General features: G+C 48.7%; 1 protein-coding gene across 1 annotated transcript in view; it reads left to right on the top strand.

Annotated features, from left to right (window-relative positions):
* The first annotated feature begins 5,014 nt into the window (after positions 1-5,014).
* MARCHF4 (membrane associated ring-CH-type finger 4) overlaps positions 5,015-14,498 on the top strand; it is an 88,883-nt gene continuing 79,399 nt past the window's right edge. Inside the window, exon 1 of the mRNA XM_035571075.2 lies at positions 5,015-5,461. Coding sequence (XP_035426968.1) covers positions 5,015-5,461 — 447 coding nt within the window. The remainder of the gene's footprint in view (positions 5,462-14,498) is intronic.

Here is a 14,498-nt window from a genome sequence, read left to right as displayed (position 1 = left end):
ACGCTGCAGTCCACACAGAGTTTTCCTGCTTGCATTTGCCCTCTCAGTCTCTGCCATTTTTTTCTTTTTTAATCTCTGACCTGACAACATCAAAACAAACAAACAAACAAAAAAAATTCCGATATGATTTGCTATCAGACTGCCACACAGGCAGATAAGTACCGCTGCTTGCTCCAGCCACCCTCTTCCTTCCTTTCTCCACCCCTCCGCACTGAGCAATGACTCGCACAGAGAGGTAAGGAGAACTCATAACCAGCAACACGTCCTTTTTCCATGATGGGGCAGTAGCTAAGGGCCAATGGGCCCACGCTCAGCTCCAGAAGATAAGAGTTGGGATATCTGCTGTGAGACCAGCCTGCAGCCTGACCCCCAAACTCATCCTGACACGGGATCTGTAGCAAACTCACCTCCAGGTCTGTGCTGAGTTGCCTGGGTGTCTCCGCCCCTGGAGAGCGCCAGGTCTGCACAGAGGCCACCTCGTAACACGGCCTTGAGAGCCCACGGTGTGGATGTGGCAGCAGATGTGGTGCTGAGGCCTGGCCTGGATGGGTGTTTGATGGGTGCATCCCCTTTCCCAAGCCCTCTGCCCTATGCAGCTTACAGGATGAAGATACATTACGGGTTATTAATGCTACCCCTGTTATTAACAATAGTTAAGGGGGAAAGAGAGAGTATCATGCCAGGATCCTGGCCTAATTTGAAGGAAGGAAGAAAAGCATAGGAGAGGTCTCATTGAAGGGAAGATCTGTCAGTGACACAGAGAGCTAAAGGTCTGCAAAAGCTGGCTGGGCCACGCTTCTCAGTGCTCTGCAATGCCCTGACCTACTCGAGAGTTGCATGGCCAGAGGGGGACGCTCACCCCAGCAGTCCTCACTGTCTGGTTCCTCTTCATCAGCTACAGAGCACGATCATTTCTCATTCCCAGACTTTGCAGAGCTCAGACGTCTCAGACTTTTGTTCTCTCTGTACCCGAGGACGGCAGGCTACTCTGTGCCAGCATTGGTGCCTCCAGTATGCTCCCTCCCAGTGTTACCCTCACAACTATTGGTGGGCTCAAGAGACACAGGGTCAAAACTCCCAGAGAGAGGTTCTTCTGCAAGAGGAGAAAGTGTTGCCTATTTTCTGCACCACATTGCTTTATGTGGAGCAAAGTTAGGCAGCCTGCATTGGCCCCCTGCTCTTCTGGGATCTCACCAAGGAGGCTCGGGCCAGCTCCTTCTGGTGTGAGCATTCTGAGCAAGGCACCTCCATCCATATCAAAGGACCTGAATGCAGCATCCAAGTGTGAAAACATTGGCCACTGTCCCATTTACTGAAAGGAATAATAGTACCCACTCACCTCTGGGAAGCATATGGAGCACCTCCGATTTATTATTTGTTTTATTTATTTTGTCACATTTATCAGCCATTCAACTCTCTGGGCACACAGCCCATACATTAAAACCCTGAGTATAATACAAAGATCTCCTCTATCCTGAGCACATCCTTTCTGAAAAACCAGGCATGGGCAGGAGGGAAGGATGAAAGATGCTTTGCACATGCAAAGGATGACAACAATATATTTGCCTCCGACTCTGTTTATTGATGGAACCACTCTGAAAACGTTAGCGACATCAGGACAATGGGATGAGGGTAATAACAAGTGGGAGGGGGGATGGATGGAAAGCCATGCTTGAGGTTGGGCACCGAGACAGCCTCTAGCCAGCCTGTCTCATGCTCAGGAAGTTCCTAAAATGCTCTTTCCATTATTATTCCTCTAATGACCCCATTAGACACATGTGAAATTCTGAGAAGCCTTAAATATGTTGTAGAGATCCACACTGGTGAATCTGCCCAGCTTTTCTGAGAAACGGCAAGCTGCAATGAGGAATGTTTTAACATTGCAGCATCCCGATGTGTAATTTATTTGCTGGAAATTAATTGCATGTGCTGGTTTCATTTTCCTGTAGCGAATAATCAGTTTTGCTCCCTTTTTAATTAGGTAGCAACGTAGATTCCTCTGCTGATCATGGCACAGTGGTTTTTGCATGTCTCATCTTATACTAAAGGAGATTTCAAATCATTGTCTAGGGCCCAACGCAACTTTTGAGTGGGATTAGATTCTCCGTCAGCTGCACCTCCTGGGTCACCACTGGTGAAGACCCTATGCATGCCCCAGCTTGAGAATCCAGCCTGGGTTTTGGTGACCCTTACACCCTGCCAATTAGGAGTTTGAAGAAACTCCGTGGAGAAACCAGATGAAGGAGCCTGCAATTCCAATGGTGTTGACGTGACGTCAGGCCCAGGCCCCGCGCTGTTTCACCAAAAAGCGTGTCCCATCTGGAGGCTGTCCGCTGGCCCATGAGCCGAGACACTGCACTGATGCTCGCAGGACCTCATAGCCTAGAAGCCTTCAGATCATCTGTGCCGTTAATAGGTTTGGTCCACACCACACCCGGCACCTCTGTCAGCTCTTCCAGCTGGAGCAGCAGCACAGAGTGCCGTCGGCAGCCTCGTGTTTGGCAGCCGGATGGGGCCGTGCGGACGCACACGGAGCACGTGAAGGCTGAGAAAGCCTCCTCTGCTGGCGTGTGCAGGGGAAAGCTTAATGGACTCCAGCAGCTGCTACTTAAAGCATTCGAATGGGCTGAGGAGAGTAAAAACTATCGGCTCCGGCTGCCCTTGGTTGCTTCCAGCAAATGTCTAATTGAGCGGCAGCGGTCAGCTGGATTTACCTTCCGTCGGGGTACAAGGCACCCACACTTCTGAAATATACTCTCCCGAAGCAAAACAAACCTACCGGCGAACAAACGCTGCCGGGGTGAAACGAAAACTATCGCTTATCATCGCTGCCAAACCATGAGATCCTCGGCAACTAATTAATCTGCGAGGGGAAAGTTAGTTAGCGGGGATTCCTGCTGCCTGCTGGGGGCCTGCCAGGCGGCCCCCCCCCCCCCCGGGGCACCCCCAAATGCTCGATTTCCTCATTCCCTGCGGTTCCCGGGGGCGAGCAGCCCGTGTGCCCCGCTGCCTCCCGGCCCCGCTGGCGGCGGCGGCGGCGGGAGCGCGCAGCGCGGGGGCGCGCCCAGGCGCCGTGCCCGCGCCCGGCGGAGCTGTCCGCGGCTCGTGGTGCTGAAGCCGCAGCGGCCGCCCAGCCCCTGCCTCCGCCCCCCGCCTTCCTCCCCGGCGGGGGCTCCTGCAGCCAGCCCGGGGCATCAAAGGCTGGGGAGGGCCCCGGTCCTCCCTTTGATTCTTCCCCCCCCCCCCCCCCACCTTTCCTCATCGTCACCCCGCCTTTTCGCTTTTTTTTTTTTTTTTTTTAAAAAAAAAGCCTGGGGAGGGAGGAGAGCGCGGCCACGTTCCACCCCTCCCTTCCTGCGAATCCCCGCTTGCACTGCAAACAATCTGCCTTCCCCATTGCATCCAAGGGAGATAGCAACAGCAACATCATCACCGCAAGCCGGATGGGAGAGCGGAGAGGAGGCTGCTGAGGGAGAAAGGCACACACGCACACGCCGGCTCGATGTTGCCAAAGCGGTAGGAGCAGCACGAAAAATAAGCCATGCTGCCCCGTGTGTCTGGCGCATTGTGCTCCATCAGAGCCTTTTAGGAGGAAGAAGAGAATTATCTGCTCCGATTTTTTATTTTTTATTTTTTCCTGCCAGCGAGAGTGCGACAGACTTGCGATGGTTGAATGTCAATGCCTGTGAGAGAGAACAACAGTCAGAGGAGGAGGAGGAGGACAGAAGGGGAGGAAAATGAAGGTGGGGACGGTGGTGGAGAGAAAGAAGGAGCCTCGTCCAATGCATCAAAAGGAGGTCCCTGCAATCGCCGATAGAGCCCTGGCCGCCTTGCCATCCACGATGGTCTGTACAAGCTGCCAATGCGTTTGATGACGTTCCTGTTTTGTGAAAGGAGGAAAGGAAACGTGACCATGTAAGATCCACGTTTCTCCGGTCAATTACATGCGAAGAATAGATCCGATTTCGACGGGTTTTTCGGTCCAGGATGGTAACAGCTTAGGGAATAATACAGCCGCCTTCCCTCACCAATTTTGCTCTGATTATTTTTGGTGTGGTCCAGACAGCTGCTGGAAGAGAGAAGGTCAGAATATATAAATAAATATAAAAATATATATGATATATATAATATATATTATATATATATAATATATTTATCTCAGTACCTCTGGGATTAAGATCACTGAATGCTAATTATTTCTTTCAGGACTTTTAATATTTACAATGAAATCTTTTAAAGGCAACGGTAAAATCTGAAGCCACCTGGGAGTACAGTGTTGGAAACGTAGGGTGTTTTCCCACAAACAATGTGAAGGTCTTTTTGTCAAAGAGGCAATTTTGATAATAACGACAACTACCAGTTTTGCATTTTGCTAGCCAGACTGGCTGCTATTTTGTCTGGGTGCACACCGGGTCTCGCGTGATTGAGTTTGATTTTTTTATTTGCAAAAAAAAAAAAAAAAAAAAAAAGAAGAAGAAAAAGGAAAATTACTTGAGATGCCAAATACTGTCGACAGAACCACGGCCTCCCTCTTCCCCACACCCACCGGAGACGCGGACCCTTCTTTTTTCCAGGCTTAGGAGTTGCCGGAGCAGAGCCGGGGCTGTCTCCCGGGAGCGCCGCACCCCGCGGTGCCGCCGCCGCCCCTCGCCCCCGAACCCTTGGGCGTGGGAGCTGCCTGGGCGCCCCCCGCCGCTGCCAAACAAACTTGAGGAATCCACCCCGCCGGAGGGGGAGGGCGATAAAAATCCCCCGGGAGCCTGGAGTCGGTCGGTTTATTTATTTATTATTATTATTTTTTTATTATTATTCCTACCGCTGTTGCTAGCCTCGCACGGTTGCTGCCGGGGATTTTCCCCCCTCCCCGCCCTCCGGCCCCTCTTTTGTCGTCTCCCAACCTGCGAGCGCATCCCCCCCCCGCAGCACTGAGACCCCAGCAGAGCCCCCCGACCTCGGGGCTCCCGGCTCCTGCCCTTTCTTTCCCCCCCCGTCTCCTCCAGCCCAGGCAAGGCACATGTTAATACCACCCGGCGCTCTCCTTTTCTGCTACTGCTGCTGCGGGCTCCTCCGTCCGAGACAGATGTTGCGAAACCAAGGCCTCCTCAAGTGCCGCTGCCGCATGCTCTTCAATGACCTGAAGGTCTTCCTGCTGCGGAGACCCCCCGCCCCTCCGCCGCCCTCGCCGCCGCCGCCGCTCCCCATGCCCGGCGGCGCAGAGGCGGGGGCCGGCGGCACCGCTCCGCCCGGGGGGCGCGGGGCCGGCTGGCGGGGGGCGGCGGGCAGCCCGGGAGCCGAGGAGTGGGGGAGCCCCGCCGGGGAGCCCCCGGCCTCCCTGCCCAGCAGCACCTCTTCGGATGACTTCGGCAAGGGCAAGGCCGAGGACCGCTACTCGCTGGGCAGCAGCGTCGACAGCGGCATCCGCACCCCGCTCTGTAGGATCTGCTTCCAGGGGCCCGAGCAGGTGAGGCCGCGTAGGGCGGTGGGTTGGGGTCGGGGTTGGGGCGCCGGGTGGGTTCTTCAAGGGAGTATGGGGCGGGGGAAGGCTACATGGCCCCCTCGCTGCAGCCCGTCTCCAGTCTCAGGGCCGTGGTGGGGACTCGCGGACTCGGTGTTGGGGGCTCTTTGTCCCCAAGTGGGGCCCTGGACGTGACGATCCCAGGAATGATGCAAAGGTTGTGTTTAACGTGCTGTTTGCTTTGAGAAATGTGACTTGGGTCTGTACAAACACGTGGCGGGAGGCAAGCCCACCTCAGCAGCAGTGCCTGGGAATGGCCAGCAAGAGCTCTGCAGGTTGGCCAACGCTGCCACGCTCCCAGCTGCACTACCTGGGGGAGGAAACTGCTGGCCGCAAGTGTGCCTGTGGAGCTGCAGCCTGGAAATGCCCCTTGGTACAGCCCGAGGTTGGGCCGGGGAAGTTTCCTTCCACCAAACAGGAGAATGACACAAATGCAACCTCACCATAACGTTAGGTGCCAGCCTGGGGCGTTATTCTCCCCATTTAATGACAGTTACAAGAGGTTCGTGTATTTTCAGGCTGGCAGTAATATACGCAGCAACATTGTGCTTAACGTGTCACAACTGCAGGCAGCAGGGAAGGCTGCAGACCTCTGCGTGTAGGATCAAGCCCGGATAATATGCAGATAACCCTTATTGCCCAGGGTAGCTCTGTTACCACTGGTGATAAGGGATCCTTGCACGAGCATGGGCTGTGAGGTTGGACTTGGCTGACACCCAGTCCCATTTTAGGCGCGGATCCTGGCACAGAAGATAATGCCTTGAGACCGTGAGCAAAACAGGCTTTGCTCCAAGTCTTCTTTCCCCTTGGTGGACCTGTGTGCTCTGCTAAGGAAAGCCAGCACACACCTTACGGTGGCCACACTTGGGCACACGTCCTGCCAGTCCTGAGGGCAATGCCCACGTCTGCTGGGCAGTCATTGTGTTTTCCATTGTGCCAGCCCAAGGGTGGGAGGGAGATTAGGGAAAGTGGGGAATGGGCTCACATTCATCTTTGGAAGAAGCAGGGCCAGCCACCGACTCATCCTAACACCCCGAGGTCTCGCAGATCAGAGCTAGGTGCTCAGTGGACTGTAGCCTTCTCTAAGCTTCTGCAGCTGACCGATAGCTGTGAGAGATGGTTTTCACCATAGGCTTTTAGATGTGGGTAGGGAAATCATTCTTTTTCAGAGATGCTCTATGCCTTCCTCACTTGACTGTCTCCTCCCTGTCTCTTCTGAAAGTTGGAAGCTGTGCAACTCCCTGACTGGGAATTTGCATTATTCCACGTTTCTAGTACTCGTCCCTGGCTTACCATTCTGCTGTGTACATGAGACGTAGCGCCCGCAAGATTGGCTTGCGTGTGTGAACAAATAGAGCCTAAGCAGAATTAAAATAGAGGCAACTCGCATCCTTGGCGAACATCAATGCTTGAAAATAATTGGATGCTAATTTTCACACTTAAAACCTGTGTAGGTTGCATTGTAAAAGCGGGACTATTTGCTGACCATCTGCCAGCCTACCTGAGTGAGAAGCTGAGCAGACGTGACTGGCATCTAATAGAGTTTCAGCAGGATTTCTCTTCTTTGCTTCTCACAGTTCCTGACTGATATAATAAGACACTTACAGCTGGATTCTGCCAGTCATCCTTGACTAGTACCTCGTTCTGCAAATAATTTCTTCTTCACCAACATGTCTTGAGGAGCGCCTGAAACCCTTTGCCCTGCAGCAGCTGGGAAGTGCCGGTCATAATGTAGGCCCAAGGCGTGGGGCTTTAAAGGGTGGTCAGATCCTGACACAGATCCCTAGAAGTACAGTTCAGAACAACCGAGAGCTGAATCAGTGCTACTCGAGACCTGCAGTTTGGTTTATTTGTCCCTTACATCCGACAGGGATAACTCCTGAATTCCATGTTCTTTCTTGTTACAGTAGTTACTGCTGGTGTAGCCTTTATTTCCCATTCGTTTTCCAGCTGAACAGCTGAGCACAGACCTTCATGTTTCAGACCCTTGCAGCCATAGATGTCATAAATGCACATAATTCCATACCACCCTTGCCAAGATTGTCGTGAAAATATATCCACTTGGAAACAACATGTAATTGCTAGTTCTTTACTGTGCAGATTAATAACAATGACAGAAATAAACAGTGTTTTATTTACCTGTCAAAAACATCTGAAACTGCTGCAGCTGTGGGCAAATTTGCAGGGCTGCATCACAGTACCAAGAACAAAAGCCTTCATTATAAATTGACTGTTAGGCACTCTAAGCTTATTTACCCAGATAAAATGACAGTGAGTCTCCAAAAGATGTTTTAATCTTTTTTTTTTTTTTTAAGTACAACAGCCAAAAAGATTTCTTACTAATCTGGCTTCACAAGTGGATTTTATTTAATATCTAATGCAAACCAAAATCTGTAGGGATTTTCACTTTAAATTTATGATTGCCCAAGATGCATAATACTTCAGGCTACTGAATTGCTTATATCTTAAGCTCCTCGTGTTTGTTTGTGGCTGTTATGGGTAAACTGATTCTTTCATTTAGAAATGTGCTGAGGGCTGTAGGAAGGAGTAAATCTCATTATTGTAAAACTGCTCCAATCCTTTCATGTTACTCGGGAGAAATCAGTAATGCAAACGAGAAAGAGTGGATCTGATGACCAGGTGAACGCAATGCCTGGGCTCCCATTTTAAGGGCACGAAGAGCAAGCTCTGCTTAGGTCTGGCAGTTGAAAGAGGCCAATTGTTTTTATTGAAGACTAGGGCATGAAAACTGGTGGGGTGGACTCTGCACTTGGTAATGGCATTGCCTGTCAGGGACTTGCTTGGCATTTTCAAATGTTTCACTCAGTAAATGTCCTGCACTGTTGTGTCAGCTAATTCTGAGACCGTGGATGGAAAGGCGAAGCTTGGGGGAGAAAGTGAGAAAGCAAGATGCTGGAATATTTTCTTCTGTTTTGGTTAATGCTCTGTGTTTGCAGAATTTTGTCTGCTTTCCTGGATCTTTGACAATGTTCTGCAAGAGAAGGAAACTAAGATGAGCTCTGCTCTCACAGATGTTTCCTAGTGCTTGGTATAGATCCAAGTTCAAAGCAAATCATGGCGAGTAGCAGGAAAAGACATGGGTGAAAAGTCCCTTCACATCAGCAGATGAAGTGTTTGCCCATGTCACAAGGAGTTAGCAGTATGGCAGGGTTTAGGATCTCTGAGTTGGTGCTAGCTGTGCCAAAAAATATAGAAAAGCTTTCTTAGATGAAACTGAGATCATTTGGAAATCAGTGTCTCAAGGACTGCTTGTCAGTCAGAGTGTGCATGCATCTTTTCTTACCTGTCGGTTTCTGTCTGTGTTTCTCTACTTCTCTGTTCTGAGGAAAAATACCATAAAGATGGGGATTTGAAAAGTCAGTGTGGATAGGATTGGTTGGCTGAGGAGGATCAGAGAGAACAGACTGTGACTCTTTTGCCAGCAGGCTGCTAGCTTGGACGTAGCTCAGTATTCAAAAGAAATGTTTGAAAATAGACTATTCTTCTTACCAAAGTCCCCTCCAGACTTTAGGGAAATCAGCTCATTAATATGTGAACATGAAGACCTACAAGGAAATTGGAAGGGAAGACAACTTACATGGATAGTAGGACATGCATTTCTATGTGATACGTCATTAAGCAGTGGAGCTCCCTGCTGCAGGACATTAGCAGGACAAAGTGCTTAACTAAGTTTAATAATGGTTGTAAAGCTGTGTGGATACCAAAGGATATCTGGAGTCATCGGAATTAATGATAACACATCTGAAAGTAAAATTCATGCTTTAGGTCTGAATCTCGAGATCAGGATAATACTGAAGAAGAGCAGAGCCCCAGGGCTGGTCTCTAGCCCCAGGGCTCACCAGCCCCTTGTGCACAGCTGGTGAGATCTGCCTCTCCAGGTGCGTGTCTGGGTTTCATGCCTGTGCACGTTAATGTAGGTACCTGCCACTCTCAGTATGTCTTTGGAGCTAAGATGGCCCCATATGTGAAGAGAGTCCCTTCCCCTGCACCAGGACTGCGCCAGGATACATGCAAAGCAGCTCTGCCCCCACCTGGAAATTCCTGACTTGTTCCTGCTCCTAATTCCTCAGTCTGGATGAAAATGCTATTCTTGGTGGTCCCAAGTAGGAGCAATGCCTGCTTAGTACCACTGAGTCAGGATGTGCCACTGGAAATAGCAAGTGAGAACCTCAACCCTGTTCCTGTTGCAAATACAGGGACACGCAAAATCCATCATTAGCTTGCTATCTGGTAGTGTCTGAAGTCATGAACTAAGCCAGGAAATATTGCCACTCTACAGACTGGGTATCTCAGTAGCACAGAGGAGTGCAGTAAATCACTGGGATGCTTGATTTCTGATTTACAACATTGTAAGACAGGGCAGAATTAGGTACCTCCTTCCTAGAGTGAGATAAAGAGGAAAAGAGGTAACCTGTGGCAGAATTTAGGGCACGAGGGTAGTAATGAATGAGAGGAAGAAGAAACAACTGCACAAGTAGCATTACAAGCAAGTGGAAAGCTGGGCAAGCTCAGGAAAGGAGATGCAGGTGTTTGGTGGGATCTGTCTAAACTGGCTAGAACATCAGCACACTGTTTTCGAACATGTTGAATCACATAATGACAGTGCAGGAGTCCCATCCGAGTCCTTTTCATAGGTGTGTTCCCACATGATTCATTTACATGGTGTTAGAAGGAGAATTATTCATTGGAAAACAGCCGGTCCTGCTAAAAATGAAGTCTAAGAGATCCTGGGATGCAGCCCTTTAGATTTCAATCTGTATATTGAAATATGTGGCAGAAAGGAGAAGAAAAAGCTTCCTGTGACGTTCAATCCACCTCTCTGCTTTCCCGTCTTTGACTTTCAACACCTCTATGGCTAGTGTTCCTCTTTCAGCTGTCCCCGGATCAAATCTCTACTGTGCAGGCAGAACTTTTTTGGCTTCAGCAAAAGCTTTGCTTGAACCATCAACTGAAGGGAGCCCAGGATGTCATCTATTTTAGATTTAGACTCTGTTGCCACAGAGTTGATTGGCAAAGCTCCCATTAACTTCAACAGCAAAAGGGTAGGCGTCCAGTAGCAGGGACTTGACCCCTGTATTTCAATAATGTTGTGCACACAGCGGGGTTTCTATAAATAATAGTGAAGGCCACTAATCCCATTGACTTTTAATTGCTCCAGGAGACAGGGTTTTCACCTTTTGTGCCTCCTGAAACTCTGATGCCTGACCCATTTATTTCAGTGCCACCAGCTAGCCTGAGGAGCAGTTTTTCTTTTCTTTCACTTTCACCCATATAAAAGGCTTTGTGAAGGAACTTGTCTGTGTTTGTGTCACTGTTTCTTAAATACACATTTCAGGCCATGATTAACAGTGGCTGATGTCAGTTAGTGACAGAACAAGCAATGCAAAAGCATGTAGCTTCTTTGTTTGCATCTGTAAAGTCACTGTTATTCCCGCAAAGGCAACACTTGCTCCTGGAAGGGCTCTGTTTGTACAAAACTGACTTGCATTCAGGTTGTCTTTCAAGCAAATATTCATTCACAGCAAGGGCCTCCTCTGTGGCAGCCTTTTCCTCACATTGGTGTTTTTCCATTCAAGGATGGTCCAGAAGTCAGAAATATGGTTGTGCCAGAATCTGGATGATTGATAATGTCTGTGATGCTGTGTGTCCTATGTGTCCGCTGCGCACGCAGCTCCAAGTCAATGCAAGGTGAGTGCATCTGTAAAGCTTCCAACTTTGACTGCACTCCCAGAAACAGGCCTTGGTCCAAGGCTTCTGGATGGAAGCTGTCCTTGAATCACTTCACAAGGAGCTGAAAGTGCTCAGCAGCCCTTCAGGTTATGCCCGCAGAGATCCATTGCTGAGGGGAGGAATAAACCAATTGGAGATCATGCTATATGAGTTTATTTTTATGCAAGAGACAGCAGCTGAATTACCAGCCCCACACCTAAACCCCTCCTTTTGCTGGGCAGAGAAGGAGGACACACCAGTCTCCTGCTAAAGAGGCATTTCAGTCTCCACAGGCAGTTTGCTACACCCTAACGCCCAGCAGAATACCTGCCATGGGGAGGGCTGATTTAATGATGTGGACTGAATTAAAATAATCTGAACTGAAAAATGGGTTATGTTTTCCTCACTCCTAGTCCTGGAGTAAGAAAATAAGATAGACCACAATCAGTATTGGTCCATGTCTGTGGCCAACCCGTCTCTCTAATTGCTGATTACTAAAGTCAAAAAGCCAAGTGAAGGTGTTAGCTGCTAGACTATATGTTCATCACTTCTCCTCTACGCCTACTGGCTGATTTCAGTCAGGTTTAGCAGGGAGTTCAGATCTGAAAGGTGTTAAATTCCTGCAAGTTTCATGACAACCAGCTGGATGAAGAAGAAAACTAGTAGTGTCCTGTTATGGGAAAGGTTGAGCTATTGGCACTACACACTGTAGAGTCCATGCAGCAGGACAGAGCTTCAGATGGAGCCAAAGCTTTAACAGGATCATGTACCCCATTAGACAAGGAAAAAAAAAGAAAAATGGTATGGTTTCCATGGAAAACCAGACTCAAATACTACAGAATAGCTTGTTAACTTTTTATCTTTTTCCTTTTCCTTTGTTAATCAGGGTTACTTGCCTAAAATGTGTTGCTTGATGTTGAAGACTTACTTAGCTTCCCCCATCCTTTAACAACCGACCTTTTATCCTTTTCTGCTTTATCAGTGGTTACAGTAGAACAGATTAGTTTGTTAGCAGTGAAGAGTGATGAGTGATGGCTTTCCTCTGGTGAGGAAAATAAGAGCGAGACCCGGAAACCTGTGCGGGTAATAAATCTGCTGTTGCCGTCCCCTCTGTGAAAAGTGATGAGATAAGGCAAAATGTTGGTGTGCGGACTGGCTCCAATGACAAGGCTCAGGTCCTGAAATCCTCACACATCAGTTCTTCTGTCATGGTTTTAAGTTCTTTGGTGGTTCTCTCTCAATTCCTTCTCTTCATCTTGGTCAAAGTCTAAAGATACACCAGACCTTGGTGTATCTCACCAGACCACCCATCCCATCTGGCTCTACTCTCCAGCGGTCTATGTTACTGTCTTATCCAAGCACCCTGTATCTGCAGCTCAAACACTGGTGGCACACTAAGTGTCATCTCCCATAACAGTCACATAAGTTTAACCTGCTTTCCTGGGTGGGAATGAAGGAAGGGATGGTGCAGAATGGAAGAAGGGTAACCAAAAATATGTTTTGCAATTTGTTTTATTCTTTTGTACGGAGGCCAAAGACTGCTACTGTCTTTGTGGTGTCCCATTGTGACATGTCACTCTTAGCAGAAGTTCACCAGGAGTTGGTTGACATTATGTTTATGTTAAAGGTAAGGCCAAGAGGTCACCTTTGCAGAAAATACAAATCATTTGGAATCATCTTTAAGGTTTGTAGTGCATTGAGCATTTTAGGGTGTCTGCCGTCATGTGATGGAGGCAGCCCGGAAGCTGTAGCCTCTGTGAAGTCTTTTCCTGTGACTACCAGAATAACCTCTGCTGCTGTGTGGGTTTAGCTTCTGTTACTTAATCCATGCACTGATCCTGCCCAAGCACTAGGCAATGCCCAGGTCTCAAGAGATCAATTAGTCCACCTATCCAAAATCCTGACAGAGGCTGTTCTATCCAGTTCTTAAGGGTAAGCGTGGCTGGAGACTCCAGTTGTCCCTAGGCACTCTGTTCTAGGACTTCACGATCCTTCTTGTTAGCAAATTTTATATAAAGTCTGACCTGAATCTTTCCTGCTGCAGCCCATTTCTTCTTGCACTGCCCATTAGGAGGGCAGCAGATTATTTTTGCCTTTTGCTTTTTTTTTCCAAGTGGCAAGTAATTGAAGGTGTTATCCAGTAGTTGGATGTAAATATAGCAAAAATTGATCTGCTGAGGACTGTACAAGTTGAAGTGACACCTAAAGTCATGCTCCTTGTTCATTTGTAGGCCAAACAATCCCAAATCTACCTTTGCTCTTATGACATGTTTTCTAGACCTCTGATCATCCTTGATATTCTCCTCTGGATTTTCACCAGATGGTCCATATTTTGCTTTAAATGCACCGTCTAAAGTAAGAAACAATTATCCCTTTGAGTCCTTGTCAGTGCTGAGCCGTGCAGAAAGGTTTTGAGTCCTCTTTAACAGATAACATACGCCATCCATTTCAGGCTGATGTTTGCCCTCTCTTTTAATTAATTTATTTTTTGAGCAGCAAAAGGTTATTGATTGTTTTCAACTCATGAACCCATATAATCTCCATGTCCTTCAGAACTGCTCCCTGGTCAGTCCTCCATCCTGGATCTGTGCAGTTGAAATTGCTGCCTTGGTGGAAGAGCTATATGTGGCCCTACTGAATTGCATTCTTTTTTTCAGTCTTCTCCATAACAGCAGCCCCTTCCAGGTAGGCCTGCAGATGCGGTACACATTCACTCTATTGAATCTTCCATGTCATTAATGATTTGAGCTCTTCTCCCCGGAGTCTTGGAGAGAGCTGGGAGGAAGAGGCTGGAGGAGCAGCTTTAAGGATCCCCTGTCTGTCTGAGATGAGTCTTATGGATGGCACTGTTCCTGTCACTGCTCACATATTGCCATGTGTAGGATGGGAGAAGGGATCCCCATTATTTCATTTCAGGTGTCTATGCTGTGCCCCCAACTAAAGTCACTCCCAGTAAGGCTGAATATGATCTTTCTTGGCAGATCCAGGCCTCCAGCCAGTCCTGCCTGAAATGTTGATCCACCTACCTATTTCTCTCCTGCTTCTGCAGGCACTCTGTCACTGGTGAGATGGCTAGCATTTCCTCCACAGTCCCTTAATGAATCCCACAAAGCTCCTTTCTCTTTGTCCTTCCCATTTTTCTCCAGCTTGTCTACTTCCTCCATTATGCCAGCCCTTAAGGCCAGCTCTGCAGGTTTCATTCGTTTCAGTCCAACCCCAGATGTCTTTCTATTTCCCAGACTTCTCTTGCTGA

This window comes from Cygnus atratus, chromosome 6 (genome assembly GCF_013377495.2).
Source record: "Cygnus atratus isolate AKBS03 ecotype Queensland, Australia chromosome 6, CAtr_DNAZoo_HiC_assembly, whole genome shotgun sequence".
Taxonomy (NCBI): Eukaryota; Metazoa; Chordata; class Aves; order Anseriformes; family Anatidae; genus Cygnus; species Cygnus atratus.
The sequence above is the reverse complement of the archived record's forward strand: the minus strand, read 5'-3'. Positions and strand labels throughout refer to the sequence as shown.